This window comes from Dunckerocampus dactyliophorus, chromosome 18 (assembly GCF_027744805.1).
Source record: "Dunckerocampus dactyliophorus isolate RoL2022-P2 chromosome 18, RoL_Ddac_1.1, whole genome shotgun sequence".
Taxonomy (NCBI): Eukaryota; Metazoa; Chordata; class Actinopteri; order Syngnathiformes; family Syngnathidae; genus Dunckerocampus; species Dunckerocampus dactyliophorus.
The window spans coordinates 3,461,129-3,479,368 of NC_072836.1; the positions used below are offsets into that span (position 1 = coordinate 3,461,129).

Here is an 18,240-nt window from a genome sequence, read left to right on the forward strand (position 1 = left end):
CATCAGGCGCAGTGCAGAATGTATTGTGTGCTAATAGCCATGTATTAGTCGGAAACCATACATAGGGTGAAATTATAGGACAAATACCATACTTGTCTGTTGTATTCTTCTTTGTGATTTTACAAAACGCCCCCTATTGACTTACAGGTCTACACAGGCTTTCAATAAAAGACAACAGTTCTTTAGATACGTTTTAATGTATAAATGTATACAAAGCTAAGAATGACTCATTCAGTGACATTTGTTTGACAAACACTGCTGTAAATCAGCACGACTCAGCTGCTTTTGGTTTTCAATTCCAGCCTCCACTCATCCCAGTCCAGCAGCGTTCTTTTCACATCCCAGCCGGCAGCTTCCACACCTGTCCAAGAGATTTAGCTGATGCGCCTCTGAGAGTAATAAAAAAAATAAAATACTAACAGTGTGACTGCTCACCTTGGACAAATTGGCTGAACACAGCGTCCATCAACTTGTGGCTCTCGTGCACGAGATCTTAAAAAGACGTGGTGGTGAATGGTGAACCAGTTCACTCTGAGACTGAATAAAGGTTCAAGACTCACCTGGATGTTTCTCTGGTAGTTCTGTGCAAGCTGTCAACTCGTCGCTAATCCAGATGGCTTGACACATTGCTCTGATTTCATCTTGCGTGCATGCTTGCGCTCCCAGACACACACATACGCAGCCTGAAGGAAAAACGACATACGTCGACACACATTCCAAGCATTTGAACAAGTCTCTTGTGTGTTTTTGTACCATTTGTGACGGCCAACAGGAAGGGCGTGTTGTTGTTTTTCTTAAAAGCCAAACTGAGCTCCTCTGGGCTACAAAAATACAATTAAATGGCATGAAATGTAATTCTATCACATGAGCAATGTTACCTTTGGACAACTTCCTGAAGCCTCACACCAAGTTTGATAGGCACAGTTTTCCTAAACTCTGTGGGGGGCGGGGGGGACAGAATTATTCATTACACAAATTTCAGCAGAGCAACCGTGTCTTTTACCCAATAGAACCGGTTCTTTCCGGTTGGCCTCTGCTGGACTCAGGATGCGTCCATCTTGGAGGAAGTGCTGCAGCACGATAGCGAGACGCGCCTCATTGAGCGTTTCCATGACGACCGAACGAACAGCCTTGTAGTTGGCAAAGAGGTGGAGGGCCGTGAAGACGCAGAAGAGGCTGAGGGTCAATCTGGCGGGAGGAAGGGGAAAAAAAAGTTATGTCTCATTTCAATTTAAAAAAATACCTAAATGACGATGACGTCACATAACGCTTACACAGGATTATCCGTGACGAGCGGGATGAGGATCAGACTGACCAGAAGCCCCGCCAGGTTCACCAAAGTCTCCTGTGACAAAGAGCAGAATTAGGCTTCGCTGACAGTCACACTCCCGAAGATATTTCAAAATACTTGAAAATTCAAACGCACCTGACTGCCGTCTTTGGCAGAGATGTCAGCCATGTTGTCTCGGCGAGCTTGATGAACGGTCAGAGCGGCTCTGGTGGCCCCGCCCGCCACGCCAACCACAGACTGGTCAGATAAAACGGCGGAAATTGTATTATTACTACATTTGAAAAAAATTGTATTATACAGCAGCTTTAGATGTTTTATGTACTACAGGCGGTCTGACTACATCAGGGGTGTCCAAAGTGTGGCCCGGGGCTCTTTTTTTTAATTATTGGTCCACAGCACATTCTAAAAATGGAACATGGAAAAATCAGCAGTAATTTTAAGAATAAAGTCAAAATATTAAGAGCAAAAAGTTGTAATCTAACAAGAAAAAGTTGTAATTTTAGAAGAACATCATAATATGAGGAATAATAATGCAATTTTTAGTAGCATGAAGTTGAAACCTTGAAGGACAATGATGTTTACAAAAAAAATTGTAATATGACAAGGCAAATAAAGTTGTAAATTGAGGAAAAAATTATGTTACGAGAATAAAGTCAAAATATATAATTATGAGAAAAAAAATGTACAAGAAGAAAGTTGAAATAAATAAATAAAAAACAACAGCAATGGAAAAAAAAACAGCTATAATTTAATGAGAATAAAGTCAAAAATATGATTCTAACGAGCACAAATGTCACAATTTTACGAGAATAAACTTGTAATATTAGAGAGCATAGAGCTCAAATTAAAAAAGATGGATTTTTTGGAAGTCGTTATATTATGAGAACCAAACAAAACAAAATAAGTTATGTTTGCAAAATTGGGTTGGGGAAAAAAGTTCTATGATGAGAATCAAGTCGTAATACTACGAAAAGAAAATTTACAAAGAGTATTTAAGACGTTGAAAAATGTTCACCTATATCACAAAGTTGAGACCTCAAAGCAGTTTTTTTCTTCAAATATATGGAAATCCTTTCATTTTTCACTCTGCGGCCCTCGCTGGGAAACGTTGAAACACCCCTGACCTAAATGAACAACTAATGAACACCCAAGTCGCTCACATCAAACACAGAACATGTGAAAGACATTAAATACAGTAAGAAAAAGATACAAGTACGGTAATGGAAAAGAGAACAAGTTTGATCCCTGTGGATGTCTTGCACGCTGGAAGGGGTCGTTTCAAGGGAGACACAAGCTTATTGGTAGGAGGAAGTCTCAATAATGAGACCGCTACACTGCTTGGTTAACACGGTCCATTTCATCGAAGGATCTTTTCACATGCTCAAAAATACCATCTTCAGCCTTCGCCAAGGTCACGGAGGGTATGCAGCTGATGTTGATGGGCATTTCTCCACTTTTGTGAGCATTTTGCCATGTCTAATTTCACTTTTTACTCTTTTTTTCTTAGACACGTTGCCATCAGAAGAGTCCGCCTCATGCTTGGGAGGCATAAAGGAGGGAAATCTTAACTAAAAAGAACAAAAGTGATGTTCTTCCTCAGCAATGCACAAGTATGTATTCTTGCACCATGTGCACGTGACTAGTTCTTGCTACCACGTAGTAAGCACTAAACATTTATGTTGCATTTACCTTGAATATGCCTGACGTGCACACTATCATGGTGAACCATGCAGGAAAGAACGGGGCCAGTACTTCCATGAACATGGCAATATCATTGAGAACGTCTGCAAAAAGCCTTGACAAAAACACTGACATCAGGACTATTTCGACAAATAAACATTTCAGAGCATACCTCCATTTCTTGGCCTCAGAGTCCAACTTGTTCCTGAGGCAAAGACACACAACAAATCATAAACAAACAAGGTTTTCAACCAAATGCTCCAACCAAAGACAGAGTTTACCCTTTAAACCAGGCGAAGAGGATCCGTCCCAGCATGCTGGTTCCATCTGAAAAAAACAACAAAAACCCCCTTAAGGATTGCCAGCTGTCAACAAGCACGATGCTGCTTCTATTCGTCGTAAGCGTCACCTCTTAACAACCACGTTACGGTGGCTGCGGCCACTGTTGCTTCCTGGTTTCCAACACCGACGCCTTTAAGTGACGCCTGAGTGGCCAGAGTCCCCGACAGAGAGCTGGCGAAGGCCTGAGGAGAGCATCAAGAGGCTTTCAAAGGATGCTGACCTTGATGGTTTGGTCCTGTCTGAATACTTATACCTGCGCAGTATCCCAAAGCTGGTACTGCAGGTAGTCGCCGCTCACACTCTCCGGATAGCCTTGAGGCATAAAGATGCTCTGGAATTTATGAATCCATTTTACAAAAAGACATATTAAACATCAGGTTGAGGAGGTGGACATTTAATGAATTGCTTTTTCTTACTTTGAAAACGCCAACAAAGGACTTTCCTCTTGATTTAGCTCCACTGCCAACTCTTCTCCTCTCCATCACTCCATCTTTTGCAAAATACTTCCAGGACTCACCACTGCCGTATCGCTCCGTGGCTAAAACCACCCCGGAATCCCCCTCCATTTCTGCTTTCATGAGCGAAAACACCACTTATCATTTAAACTATATTCCCTTAGTAGTACAATGAAGTCGTTAGTGGCTATTCATTGACAGAATTCACCCGGACTTAATTTGCTTAACAACTGTATTGGACAAAGCAAACGATATTACTTTTGCATACATTGACACTTATTTAATACCTTATGATGCACCGCCGACGTGTCAAACGGCCCTGTGGTGTTTCTCTTTCCCACCACTTCCGTGTTTATTCCGCCTTTATGACTTCAGGCGTCCTGATTGGTCCGATTAAAGATGAGGGCGGGCCACAATGCTCGCACTAGACACGCCCCATCCATGTGTGTTCTGCATGTTGGAAAGTTTTAAGTCTTTAAAAAAAGTGTTTAAAGTAATTAATGAATAAAAATAAATCAATATTTGAAGTGAGCACTCTGTACTGTACATATATATAAATATATACAATACATATATTTTGACTAGAGATATTGAGAGATATTGTAATTTCCTTATACATTGACATATGAGTGGTATTTTATGGCATCTTCTATTGTCTCATCTCATTGTCTCATCATACACATTGTTTTACCAGGTCACTATTTAGAGTATCGATGACTCAGGCTCAGCGTCAGCGTGACAAAACATCCTGCTGGTTCTGTGCCGGCACAGGGCAAGTAAACAGTGGCGTCACCGACTGGAATCTGCTTCACCCTGGGGCGGGACGAGCGACGTGACACACCTTGCTCAACTCCTATGAAATGTGTCAGGGGAGAGGTCATAGTTCCGTGTGACCTCTGGGAAGCCCACAGTCAAGTGTGACGGGTGTGTTAGTGTGGGAGGGCCATCACAGGGAAAGATCCTGAGCAGTAAATGGGCGTGGAGGTTTCACACTGAGTTTCAGTTGTTGCTCTCAACTCTCGGCTGCACCATGAAGACCTGTGGAGGCTGCCACTAGACGCCAACAAGAAGCCTGCCGCTGTCACCTTCAAGTGGAATATATATTTTTTTAAACACCTGCTCATCTTGTTGAGGAAATAAGACAACAAGAGAGGAGGACACCACCAAAACTGCCACAAAGTAAGAACTTTCGCACCTGCAGCACGTATTTTGATAAGCTGTTGACACGTTCTCCGCCGCAACGTGTCGTTTTTGGAATATGACTGCTTTGTCGGGCTTTTGAGGAACCTACTAAAGCCGACCCATGTTGCGCCATCCAAGTGTTGCTTTGCACTTGGTGTTGAAATCCAGCAAAAAAAAAGTGAAAGAGAAGTTGCTTCCCCGAGCGTGTTTAAACACGTAGCTTGCAGTCAACACTGCAGGCCACAGTTGTTTTCTTCATCTACACGCAACATTTATTCATGAATTATGCGTTTCTTTCAATACATACTGTTGTAAAAAATGTTATTTGTTCCAACTTATTTCATTTTTATAATTAAATTATATTTTTATTCCACTTTTTACCTCCGCCAAGTGCAATTGCAGAGGTTATGTTTATCTGTTTGTGTTAATAATAATTTTTTTTCTTTTTCTTCTTGGCCAATGACTTCTTAAACCTTCCATCCAACAATTGTGTTAATAATAACTTGAAACAGTGTGAATGGATTTGGATGAAATGGGACATGGAAGAACTCATTAAATTCTGGGGGTGATCCGGATCACCATCTGGACACAGAAATATTTTAAAGGGTTCTTTAAAGGGGACCTATTATGCTTTTCCTCTTTTCGGACCTATACATGTTGTTACAATGTCGTATTCTCATGTTAAACGATGCCAACGTGTCAGATAATGAGGTCTGCGCATTTGGAAGTGAGCCCTGAAAGCAGTTTTGGGCGGCTCTGCACGCTTCGTTTTACAGTAGTTTTTTTAAACAGAGTTCCACTGACGTCAATGCAACACGGACTTCCATATATGAGCATGCCACTTGGAAAAAAAATACATGGTTCCAGCAGAGGTCAGGAAATGATTAAAACGAGTGGGGAAAAAAAGAAAAGAAGAAGTTTTAGTCCAGTTGCTGTGGTTGATTGCGACGTGTACCTTTCCATGTGGTAAATTGGCCGCTTTTATCCTCAGTGTTCACACAGTGATGATGTTGCCATGGGGATACAGTGAACAGCACATTTACACGCACATTGTGCAGCATCAGGACCGACTCACAATAGCAGGAGGGTTTTTTTGTTGTTTTTTAGAAGGAAAAGTGCTCTTTTTTGGAATTTTTCCCATCATCCACAATCCTTATGTCAGACATAAACACGCGTCTCTCTTTTGTGTGCTCTAAATATATAAAAACAGCTACAAAGAGGTACACAAAGAGGTAATTAATGCACGTCACAGGACACGCCTATTCCGCCTACAACGCCCACTATTAAAACGCCTCCAAAAATCCTCCAACAAGGTTTTATATCCATGCTGTGAGCATGTACAGTAGAAAAAGGCACTTTTATGATAACATGTAATCATGCCGTACTTTGGCCATTTTAAGCATTAGCGGAACTTCCTTCCTGGATGCATTGATTTCACATAGCAGCATAAAAAGGAATGCTACAGCTAGCGTTAACTTTTACAGCTCAAAAATAAAAATACAGCAGCAGCTCCAATATGTGGCGTTACCTTTCACTAGTGGTCTGAGGCTTTGTGACGCGCTGTGAGCGAGTACGTTGTGAAGGCAGTCGCTAGCCAGTGTGGTGTGGCGAGGTGTCACTACACCAGTAATGTAGTTCTTGGCCGTAACAATGTTAATAACAATGTCATTGCGGTTTGGTTAATATACAGGTCACATTATGTAAATGGGGCATTTTTGGAGTTTTTTTCCCCAGACGGCTTTATAGGTGGAATAGGTGCGTCCCATTACGTGCATTCTTAGCTGCATCTTTTTAGCTGTTTTTACAGTATATCTTTAGAAAGCACAGAAAAGAGAAAGACGTGCGCTGATGTCTCACATAAGGGTTAAACACATTTACAACAGCCTTCTTCTCATGAACATGAAGCCCAATAAACATTCCATTAGACATTAACCAGGCAGATTGACCCACATAAACGTGTGAGATGGCGTGTCTTTATCTCAGCACACATTCCAATCAGTCAGGAACAAAGTTCAAGCCATAAAGCAGCATCTCATCTTGCCTTCAACGTGTCGTTGCAGACATGTCAGACTCACCTCACACCAGCGTGACGGTGGACGAGGAGACGCCTCTGAAAACCGTGCCGGGGTCAGGTGACCCACAGAACGGCGCCGCCACGGCCGTGGCGCACAGAGCGAGCCGCTTCCGCGACAAGCACCACAGGTGGCTGGCCATCTGCAGCATCATCTGCGGCATCTCCTGCATTGGAATCAAAGCGCTCATCAACTCAGTGAAGGTAACCGCCACAAGCACAACTGCATTCTGTTTAGTACACAGACCTATCAGAAGCACACACATGCATTATTATTTTCATAATAAAATAATTATACTTTATATTGATATATTTTGTATCTTCTGATCATGTTTACTTGGGGGGGGGGGGGGGGGGGGAGAGAGATGTTGTGACTTGATTAATAAAATATAATACTTACAGTTAGGGCATCAGTCAAAAATGGGTGGAAATACTGCAAACATGAACTTTGACCCTTTGGACGTAAGTGTTCTTCATTGACGGCCATGACAATGCCCCCCTCCCCTCTTTCCAACAGGCCGAGTGGGAGCCAAACGAACAGGCGTCCCAGAGGTTTTCACGGCGGGCCAGGAAGTTTGGCATCATCTCCATCGTGACGTGGTTGTCCATCCTGGCCTTGGCGCCGCCCCTGATGGCGCTCGGCTCGTACTTGGTCACGCTGCAGGATTGAGGCGCCGGCCAACACGCAAGGGGGAAACAAAAAGGGACGTTACAGGAAACACATGCTGCAGACGTGTACAAACGTGTTTATAGGCTGATATTTATTTATTTTCCAACGTGGCGGCCCTTGCCGACATAAACGTCTGTATAAAACCACATGCTGACAATTTATACACCTTATGCACGACAAGAGGCCATCCTCACTGACCAAATGTCTAATTCAGCAATACTGAAGGTTGTAGAAAAGCTAATAAATTAGTCAACATGGCAGTAACGTAAGCATCTATGCTTTGGCGCCAACATTATTATTGCATTCTTACTTTATTAAATGTATCAATGTGTTGTGGTTTTATACAAAAAACAATTTTATAATAAATGCTTTAAAAAAAAAAAAAGAGTTGTGCTTGGGAGTCACTTGAAAAACAAACGAAAACGGCGAACAAGCTAAATGCTGACAGTTTAGGCCGCCTGGTTTACCCGGGCGTCATACCTTGGTCGCTGAGCAACGACACAACACCACGAGCAAATCAACAGCAGCCATGACACACGTGTGGAGCGTCGCAACTGGCGTGTGCCTATGTTGCAATAAATAAGAGCTGCCATACCATCTACAGTACAGTCGTTACCATGACGACCACACAGCATCATCCTTCCACGGTCGGAACACTGACTACAAGAGCTGCTCCTGCAACGCTTGCAACAGGAAGAAAGTGGACAAATACAAATGCAGCGCAGAAGGCTTCCTGTGCGGTGATGCGTTCAAGGAACATTGGAGGTGGGAGAGAGAGGAAAAAAAAGGGCGGTCAAACGCGCGTCAGCAGTCCACCTGGTCGTGGATCAGCCACAAGTTGAGCTGGTCCAGCTTGGCACAGAGAAGCGAGTCGGCGTCCGGCGCCAGGAGGGCGGTGACGTCGTCTTTGGCAAAGGCCCCTCGTCTCGTGCGCGATGATGACGACGATGACGATGGCGCCGCCCCGGGCTTGCCGACGCCCACCAGCGGCTTCTTTGGTTTCCTGGCCTCGCCTGCCTCCTGGAACTCCAAAAAGCGCTTGAAGCGGCGCTGACTGAAGCAGGACTCGGAGCCGTTGCGGCGACTGGGCGGAACCTCGAATATGGTCTCCAGCCGGCTGAGGGACAAACGACAAGCAATCGAGAACGGGGGATCACAGACATGAGACAGAAATGAGCTCCCGTGGAAGTGGAACACTTAAAACATTCCATGAGATGTGAACCAGTCTCTTACGGTATGTGTAGTAATATATGAAGTACATAACGTTTGGACACCTGCTCTACAGAGCTCACCTTTCAGGAGGTTTGCTGAAGTTCTTGTTGGTGTAAATTTCCTCCAGACTGAACTGCTTCTTCTTCAGCCTGTGGTGGTGGTGGCGGCGCGGGGGACAAAATGTCAACAAACATAAATAAAAGATAGAATAAAATAAAGAAATGAAATGACATTGTGAGCTCTAGCATCTGATAAGTGCGAAAACAAGGACAAGGTGGCCGCGTGAGCGCGTGCGTACGCACCTGACGGGTTTCGGGAGGCCCATGGGCGTCAGGTTGTTCTGAGGTTTGGGCAGCGCCTTCCGAATTCGAATGGAGGACACCTTGCCCCGCTCCGCGTGCTTTTGCACCACCTGCAAGACGGCCATTTAAAGACGTCAAAAACTTCATTCATAACAGCGATGCCCTGATCAAGATGGCGGCAACAGGAAGTGTTTGTCCTGATAGAAAGTAATTGTGTCTAGACACATAAGGAAAATGGGCCATAATAACGGATTTATTTTGTTGACATGCTTTTCCTCCTTTTGTGCACATTTTTATTTAGATTTGTGTGTTTTCATATATTTTATACCCTTATCTCACGGTAATTTGGTTGTATGTTACTGTGTGCACTTTTTCATCCTTTGCAAGTAGACGGTTTCACGCTGCTTAGTCATGATGACGTTAACAATACTACAACATATGTCGATGTGAACGGAACAATTTTCATAGAAATGAGCCCTTTTATGTTAGTTAGTTTTTCAAAATTAAAAAAAAAAACACGGCAGACCAGGCTTGGACCAGTTGGTTGACATAAACCAGTGTTTCTCATACGTTCAATTATTAGTAACAGTCCACCACAAATCAAGCCACAAAGATTTGACGCTACCCTCAAGCAGCAAAACAAACATATGTTTTGCTTTTCATGTTTTTTTCTAAACAGATTTGCAAATAAATTGCAGTCCTGTGGGAAACACTGTAGATTGCTAGTCAATATACGCAGGAGTGACTTAAAGGGGTTCCGTTATACATTTTATATACATTATTATTAAAAACACGTCTACCTTGAGCTCAGAGTCGGACAGAGACTTTTCTTCCCTCAGCGCTGTGTCGTCAAACTCATGACTGGAGGAGCTGGTGTCCTCCTCTTCCTCGCGCTGATGTCCCCCGTCAGACTCCAGCAGATTCCCGCTGCAGAGAGACGCCGCGTCCTTGTGAGCACATTTTAAATGAACATGATCATGTGATGTATACAGTAAAGGTTACCTGGTGTTGGCATCCAGGGCGCCACAAGTGGGACTCATGAGGGATGGCGAAGGAGAAGAGAGGGTCTGGCTTGATATGACGGGGAAGGGGGATGCTCCATAAGCCTCTCCCCTCCCTGAGAGGAAGGCCAGGGGACTGGAAAGGAAGCAGGAAGCCAGCGCTGTGAGGTAGGAGGTAGGGGAGAGGGAAGGGGGAGGACTGTGGGGCACCAGGCTGTCGTACGGGAAGGAGCGCCTGGACGGGTACACCTCCTTCCGTAGGCACAGGGGGGCGATCTCCCTCTCCACCTCCATGCTGCACACGGTATGGCGGCGGGCCCGACGCGCGCCTTTGAGGGCGTGAGCGAGGACGGAGGCGTGCACCGGCAGATGCTGGTGCAATCCGGGAAGAGAGGAGTGGGTCACGGAGAAAAGGGAGGGGATCTCCGGGCAGGAGTAGCTGCGCAAGAGCTGGCCGGGGTTTCCTGACACGCTGGCGCGTGTTGGCAGGTCCTCCGTGGTGGCCGAGTTGGTTCGGTCGGCCCGAATGACTCTGGATCGCCTCCATTGGTGATCCGCTCTGGGCTGCTTCCTGTTAACCCGTCTTGCGCTGGTTCGTGACCTGGAGGTGTCTGGATCATCTGCCTCCTGAGCGTCACAGGAAGCAGCATTGTGAAGTTTATGGTGGAGCGTCTCGCTACATTCGGACTGGGTTCTGGAGAGCGAAAGATCCAACTGGCTGTTCCCTTCAAAGGGTGTCATTTCAAAATAAAGTGGTTCTGTGGACATTGTAGCTTTAACAGGTTTAGCTCGAGTCTTTTTTGTTTGAACGTGAATCCTGTCTGAGGCAGAACCTTCTGAACACCTTTTGGGCTTCTTGACAGGCCGGCTGGTGGCAGTGCCCTCGCTTTGAGCGCGCTCAGAAGACAAGCCAGCGGACGCCAGCGGGTCAGCTGATGAAGCGGGCTGTGTTGGGACAAGCGATTTGCGTTTGCGTGGTTTGGTGTTTACATTCTTGCATTGGCTCCCTCCCTGAAGCTGCTGCAGCAGAACCTGTTCGGCAGGCGTGACTCCTGGGTCGGCGCCGACGTCAGGTTCGCCAAGGTCACTTCTCGCCTTGTGCGTTCTGCACGAGGGGCCGGGCTTTGCCTTTCTGCTGCCGCCTTTCTGCTTGTTCTCGTGGCTGACTGGGCCCGGGGGGACCACTGAGGTCTCGCCTAAGACACTTTGGCACAATGTTCCATTCGGTTCTGGCCCGCCTTCTACTTTCTGCTTCACACTTGCTGCAATGTTCCGTCTCTTGGCGGCAGGCTGGAGCGTTTCCTGTCCGAGTAAAGCTGCTTGTGCGGACACAGCTTCCCGTGTGTGCGGTGCCGGTCCAACTGGCTGGGCTTGATTTTTGGACTCGGCCGTGCGTGAACTGCCCTTCAGTCTTATCCTCTGGACCAGGACTTTTGGGTTACACTCAGGTTTGAGCGGCCTCTTGGATCGAATGAGACCAGAGTGGGTTTCAGCGTTGTTTGTGAGGTCCGGATGGAGCGGGCTTTTATTTTCTTGGTTCTTGGCATCATTAACATCATCATCAGGATGTGCTGACTTACAGGAAAAAGAGAGCAGAGTCTTCTCAGTGTTATCTTTGTTTGATTTGCTTCCAGTCTGCTTCCTCAGACGCGTTTTTAGCAGCACAGGGTCCTCCTCCATGACGTTGGCCATTTTTACTGTGGTCTCTTGTGCCTGCGGCTGCTCTGAGGCAAGCTGGTGGTTTATTGGCACATTGCAGGGTGAAGGCACTTCGATCACGTGCTCAGGTGAAGCTGATGAGTCCACATTAAATAATCTCCTTGAATGCCGGGAGTCAGTCGTTGAGTCGCCTCCTGCGTCAGGTTGCTGGACCTGAGAGAACAAACTCCGCTCGTGATCTTCTCCTTCCTGGTTGCCGTTCTCACACTGCTCCCGCTTCGCTTGCAAAGCCTCACTGTCATCAAGCTGAATCTCGCGGTCGTGCAACGCATGCGGAGAAGGAATGCTTCTGTCTTTGAAGAGCTTGACAGGACTCATGACTATTTCGGTGAAAGTGGCCATCTTGGATTTGAAGGACTGGAAGAAAGGGTTGACCCATCCCGCGGGAGCCGAAGCGGTCGCACGGCACGGGTCCAGGACGGACACGGAGGAGGCAAGCGCTTGCGTGGCCTCCAGTCTATCCATCAAATGTTGCGCGTGGAACGTGTTTTGGTTCTCTGCTGGGCTGCTTTGCTGCTTTTCCCTGGAAGAAAAGATGGAGGACGTGAGGCTCAAAACAAGCAGAGAAGACGTCCAATCAGTCCAATCTCACGTGTTTTGGCACTCGGCTGCAGCATGACAATCACTCCCATCCTGCAAAATAAACACGAAAACTAGCGTGAATGTCAAAAATGTATATTATAATATCATAAACTTGTATAGTTGTCCCTTGCCTCATCGTGGTTAGAATCTCGCTGCTTCACTCCATCGCAATTTTTCAAAACTACTGTATATTAATTAATAAATCATGCAGTTTCCTGTTTGAATACGGCCTATTAGTCAAAAAGCATGCATGTTGAAGTTATGTATTTTTTGCCAAGATTAAGCATTTTCAAGCATAAAAAATGAATTAAAGCACAAATACAAGCCATTCAAAAGTTGCATTCAAAGACGTTGATGAAATGTAGTATTCTTCACTGGTCACTAGGTGTCAGTAATGTTACTACAATATTGGGTGAGGCACACAAGCACAAGACTTGATTGCCGAGACAACAGGCTTTTATTGCAGGTCTGAATTACCGCACAACAACCACGCAACTTATTATGTCTACTATATTGGATAATAGGTGTGTAAAGGTGACCAAAGGGATGTTATTTCATGTCTAGACCGTACTTAGAAGGTTGTAAAAAGTTTGTAAATATAACATTTATAAAAAAGGAATTGTACTTATCATGGTCAGGTCTGGAACCCATGAACCGTGATAAACGAGTGATTCCTGTATAGCCTTGGAAACTAGTAATGTGATTCTTTTTTTCCAGTATGGTCCAGACATGGCTAGCGATAGTGCCAAGGAGAAGCCAGAGCGTGAAAACTCTCTTCCTATTTGGGTACACTTGGCCTTCCCGGTGAAATACGTAAACAGAAAAAGACAAGTGGATAAGTTGAAATCAGTGTGCCACCATTGTTCACTAGAGATGGGGGACGGGTCTACAAGCTGAACCAATGAGGAGCTTTACTTTACTACAAAGAAAATAATCATTCACGCTTCAAACTTGTATTGTACTTGTCTGCATCCCTGCACTTTACAAAAAATAAACCATATAAACTATTACATATTATTCCATGTTTATTTTTTATTTGAAAATGTTATTTATTGGAGAATTTTATCTTTCATTTTAAAAAATAAATAAATAAATCATACAAGCTGTGTACACAAAACCGAAGCAGTTTTGTTCCTCTGCTGTACTGTGTGTCACCTTAAAATCGAAAATGATTCATCTACTATATCAGCTTCAATAAAATAATGTCAGGTAATGGCAAAGGCAGAAGAAATGAGGTGACTTTTTCATGACTCAGATAACGCTTTAAAAGATACATGCTTTTCATTATTTTGTTATTTTTTTCCTCCGTCTAACAAAAGAAACATTCAATCACATGCTTCGTTGCTATGAAACAAAGCTCAGGCACTTTCAAGGCATTTCATGCACAATTGGGAACAGCGAGATAAGTGATGCAAACGGCGGTGGCGAGTACAAGCGCCGCTCTTTGTATTAGTGGGTCAAAGCCAGAACGTCTCTTGTGTCTCATCCGTGTCAGATGCGGCAGACCGTGAAGGAGGATTACGAGCCACCCGATTAACCCCCACACGCCGTTCACTGTGCGGGTCGACCATGTTGACACACACGGCTCCGCGGGCACAGCTGTTCCGCTCAGCGATCAAACGGCAGCAGTTTTAAGACTTAAGTGGCGGAGTGCAGATGGGAGAGGGCGGGGAAATAAACGAGAGAGGACCAAACTAACCTGCTTCTCGTGCAGATGTGTGCTGTCAACTCTGGGCTGCTTGGACATTTGCACCTAAAAGAAACGCAGCACATCATGTCACAAAACAAACACACACACGTTTCCCATACATTAATTTGAACCGTTCACCCTCGATCATAAACACATTTTAACCGGACTGTCCGTGAATGTAGCTTGTCATTCCAAGTGCGTACAGTAGATGGCATCGTAACTCTGCTTCTTAACACACCTCACACGCACCTGCTCTGCCAGAGAATAAGAAGACGTCGCAAGAGGGATCAGTGTTGCCAACTTAGCCACTTTGTCACACATTTAGCGAGTATTCGTACCCCCTAGACTTTCTTATCTCAAAAAAGGGACTGGCGACAAATCTAGTTACTTTTTCTGGTCTTATTTTAAACTTTTGGAGTCTCACATGAAAGCACCTATCATTCTTCCCTGTGAGCAACAGGTGCTGCCCATCTTTAAGCACTCGCAGGCGGCTCCGTCTTGCTTGTGACGTTAAAAAAAACAGAAAAAGAGGTTGACGCTCACACAGTCCATAAATTAATTCAATTATGTAAATTAGATAACATCATCTATCCCCGCCCCCTAAAAAAACCCATCAGTGCCACAAATAGATTGCAGTCCTCTAACACTTGTTACAAAGAAGACGCACCATGTCCCTGCTGCCGCTCTGTCTCTTGAAAGTGGACGGATTGTGTGTGGACGATGTGTCCTCGGCGTGAGGAGCGTGAGTCTGGATCCCTTGAATGCGGCCGCTCCGTCTGTGGCCCGATGTCCCATCATTCCCTCTACAAAGCAGCAGAGAAGGCCACACACAGGAGCAGCGTTATTAGTCGTCATTTGCTCACATTCGCTCCTGTTCTTGTGCAGTCAGTGAGCATGTCAGCAGAAGAGCAGTAAAAGTGCAAAAATAAATAAATAAAAATGAAAATTCTACCACATGACTTCACGCAAAAGGTTTTTTTTTGGAGAATTTTGTTTATCTGAGAATTACATGCCAGCAGTGTGCATGTTCCTCTTTAAAAATCATTAGTCGTTTTTCTCTTTTCCATTTTGTTCCCTAACTGTACCCAAAATGTACTGCACAGCGGTCGACAAAGCGATCCAAAACCAAAAACACACAAAGCACCATAAAAAATGCAATGGGGACATGCTGAAAAGTCATAAAACATAAACTCTGCAAATGCAAACAAAAAATGGTGCACACACAAAGCCCCAAAGACAAATCTGGCAAGGTACTATCGACAACTATCTTCTGGGTATCCCGCTCATGTCTTAAAAGGCCAATATCCCTCTGGTCTGGCACCCCTAGTAGTCTGGTTGGTCTTATTGGTGAACTTGCACCATTTCTCTCATGTATGTGTTTTACAGTGTTTGTGTGTGTTTTTTTGTGTTTGCCCCCGTCAGCCAGCGTACAAATGAACCCAACTGTGGGACAATATGTCCCAAACCATGATGATGGTGTACGGTTACTCCCCCAGATTGCATATCATGAAAAATACACCGCATTTGACCCACGAGCGTGAAAGAAGGCGGGGTAGATGTGAGGAAAACTATACCTGGGAGTGATGGAGGGAAAGGTGAGGAGAGGTGGTGGAGGCTCACTGTGGGGAGGTGCACTACAGTAAGGGTTGGGGGGCAGTGCATCATCATCCATTGGAAAAAGAAGGTGTGGGAGCGAGTCAGAAGGGTAAGTCAACATTGCCCTGCTCTTTCTCTCCCTCGCCTTGTCTCCTCCTCTGCAAACAACAACAGAAACATGCCGCCATCACTGCTGGAACACATGACGTCACTTACTTCAAAACGTCTCCCTGCACGTGAAGTTTGCTCATTACGTCATCTACATGAGCCTGAACGCGTGACTGTGGTGTAAATGTGAATTTATTGACTGTGTTAGACCATGTTCAGGCTTCATTTGAGATGGCGTTTCAAGAAGAAGTGGCGCGGTGGTCAAAAGAGCGTCGTCTACTTGCTGGAATGGAAACCAGTGTCAAAACTTTAAAGCGTGAGCTCACTGCTGACATCTTCGTGACTTCGCCCACACGTTGAGCGTGGACGAGCGTTCTCGTAAGGGCACTCGAGACAGATTGCTCGTTGAATCGCTAAATCTGGCATTTGTAATTTCCTCAAGTGTGTAATGTCGCTACACCAGAGTATAGCCATATCCGGTAGCAGTCGGGGTGCATCGTGTTTATTAAAACGCTAACTCATTTGCTTTGCTTTCCGACAGTTGAGAGGCTGAGTAACATTTAAACAAATCTTACCAGAAATGTGGAGCTGGACCATAGGACAATGCTGCGTCCTCCACGTAAACAAGACCAGCCGGACGGCGCCCAACAGCTTCGGCAGATAGGATCCGTTTTTACAAAATCCAACGAGACTCACGGACTAGCCAATCACAGTCGAGCTTCCAAATAGCCAGGGAGCGCTGCTGAAGTTTAGCCAATAAGAGAAGGTCCACTAGTCAGGGCGACCAATAGGAGATCAGTGTGTTACCATCGTGTATATATAGTAGGTCATTCGCGCAAAGTACGATCAATCAATATGCATTCATTACAATTTTTTATATAAAAACATCAAGATGCATGACAAATTCTATATTTAAGAAATCAATGTACGCCAAATTATATAGATATAGAAAGATTTGGCCTTGTGTTTTGGTCACTGCTTACGAAAAAATACATAAACTGGCTTTTTAAAGAGCATGCAATACTGCACGTGTCTCAGCATTGTCCTATTTTAAATTCCTAGGGCAAAGTATCCTAACCAAAATGATGGGAGAGTACTCTTTAAACAGTAAACATCATTTCAGTAGAGCATTCACTTGTATTCTCCTTTATTACAAGATTGTGTTATTTACTGGCGTGTCATGCAAATTAGGCCATTGTGTCCTGCATTGTGTTTTTAACCATCACGAGTGAGCAAAACACAAAAACAGCATACAATATTTGTCTGATTTATTTAAAAACAATTTACACAGAACAAAACCTCAGCTCAGGACCACCTCAATGTATCACTGAAAGGCTGCATGAGAGGAGGATGAAGGCGTTCATGTGTAGAGCTCAAAATCCAGTCTCTTGGAGTTGTAGAACTGCGAGCCCTCCTGGTCCAAGCGCCTGCAGTACACGCCGCTGCTGAAATAGCCTTCATCCACCCAGTCCTGAAGCGGATTTAGAAGATAAAGTAGACTTATAAAGAGGATCATGTGGGGGAAAAAAACTGCAAAAACAACCCAAAAAAAAAGAAAAATTGGGATTGGTTTCGTAATCCTGTCAGGCTTGTTGGAAAAGACTGAAATTAGTGGAGAGCAATTCATTTAATTGATGTTAATTGTCCTACCTGCATCTGCTGACTGGTAAAAGGACCGTAGACTTCCGAGTCCTCCTTGTTTTCCCATTTGTACTCCCACATGACTTCCTCACTCACTGAGGAGAGACGACGTGATTAAACGAGACGTTGCTTTCAAGCAGACAAGAAGAAAGCAAAGAGAAGAGACAAACCTCTTTTATCCTCCTCTTTGTCCTGTGACAATGCGCCGTGCTTCTCATCAAATTCCTCGCCAAACATGTCTAGCTCGTCCTTCTCCTCCCCATCGGCCGCCTTGGCGGGCCGCTTGCCACTCATGGTCTTCAGCGTGTAGGCCAGTTTTTCGTGGGTCTGCTGGTAGATCCCATATATACCCGACGCCACCAGCCGGTCGGCCAGAGACGTGAGCCGCTCCAGCTTCTCCGTGTCCCGCTTGCCGTCCTCCGTGGCTTGGCCATCATCCCTCAGCTTGCTCTTCTTGCGGCCACCGAGGCCTCCAAGCCGCCGCAGCGCCGCCGTGACCGTCTCACCCGGCAGCAAGAGTTCAAGCAGCGCTTCGGTCAGCTGCTTCTGCGTGTACGAGGCCAGAGGGTCCTCAACAGGCTCGGCCTCCCCGTCCTCCTCCTCTTCCTCATCTTCTTTGTTTTCCTGCTGCTCCTCCCTCTGTTTCTCCTCCTCTGCCTCGTCTTCATCGCCTACTCTGCGTTTGCGTTTGGCGGCGA

The 18,240-nt window shown here is 45.3% G+C and overlaps 3 protein-coding genes across 5 annotated transcripts; 1 reads left to right on the plus strand and 2 right to left on the minus strand.

The window, feature by feature from the left end:
- Nucleotides 1-185: 185 nt before the first annotated feature.
- rusf1 (RUS family member 1) lies at nucleotides 186-3,601 on the minus strand. Its single transcript, XM_054759952.1, has 13 exons — nucleotides 3,567-3,601; nucleotides 3,381-3,495; nucleotides 3,253-3,298; nucleotides 3,144-3,176; nucleotides 2,981-3,075; nucleotides 1,427-1,528; nucleotides 1,275-1,345; nucleotides 1,004-1,188; nucleotides 879-936; nucleotides 754-821; nucleotides 561-683; nucleotides 436-492; nucleotides 186-361 (listed from the first exon to the last, which is right to left on the minus strand). Exons 3-13 carry the CDS (start codon nucleotides 3,296-3,298, stop codon nucleotides 276-278), a joined length of 924 nt encoding a protein of 307 aa, XP_054615927.1. The 5' UTR covers nucleotides 3,381-3,495; nucleotides 3,567-3,601; the 3' UTR covers nucleotides 186-275.
- Nucleotides 3,384-17,257, minus strand: prr14 (proline rich 14). 3 transcript variants are annotated; one of them, XM_054759949.1, is made up of 12 exons: nucleotides 16,477-17,257; nucleotides 15,772-15,951; nucleotides 14,865-15,000; nucleotides 14,207-14,260; nucleotides 12,518-12,558; nucleotides 10,208-12,448; nucleotides 10,006-10,132; nucleotides 9,206-9,315; nucleotides 8,984-9,052; nucleotides 4,056-8,808; nucleotides 3,730-3,881; nucleotides 3,384-3,644 (listed from the first exon to the last, which is right to left on the minus strand). In XM_054759949.1, the coding sequence occupies exons 2-10, from the start codon at nucleotides 15,912-15,914 to the stop codon at nucleotides 8,496-8,498; spliced, it is 3,234 nt and encodes a 1,077-aa protein (XP_054615924.1). In that variant the 5' UTR covers nucleotides 15,915-15,951; nucleotides 16,477-17,257; the 3' UTR covers nucleotides 3,384-3,644; nucleotides 3,730-3,881; nucleotides 4,056-8,495. The 3 variants fall into 3 exon arrangements, with proteins under 3 accessions (XP_054615924.1, XP_054615925.1, XP_054615926.1); XM_054759950.1 differs by having other exon boundaries at nucleotides 3,730-3,884; XM_054759951.1 differs by lacking the exon at nucleotides 15,772-15,951.
- Nucleotides 4,594-8,121, plus strand: LOC129171370 (transmembrane protein 265-like). Its single transcript, XM_054759954.1, has 3 exons — nucleotides 4,594-4,947; nucleotides 7,011-7,225; nucleotides 7,539-8,121. Exons 2-3 carry the CDS (start codon nucleotides 7,013-7,015, stop codon nucleotides 7,689-7,691), a joined length of 366 nt encoding a protein of 121 aa, XP_054615929.1. The 5' UTR covers nucleotides 4,594-4,947; nucleotides 7,011-7,012; the 3' UTR covers nucleotides 7,692-8,121.
- Nucleotides 17,258-18,240: the final 983 nt, after the last annotated feature.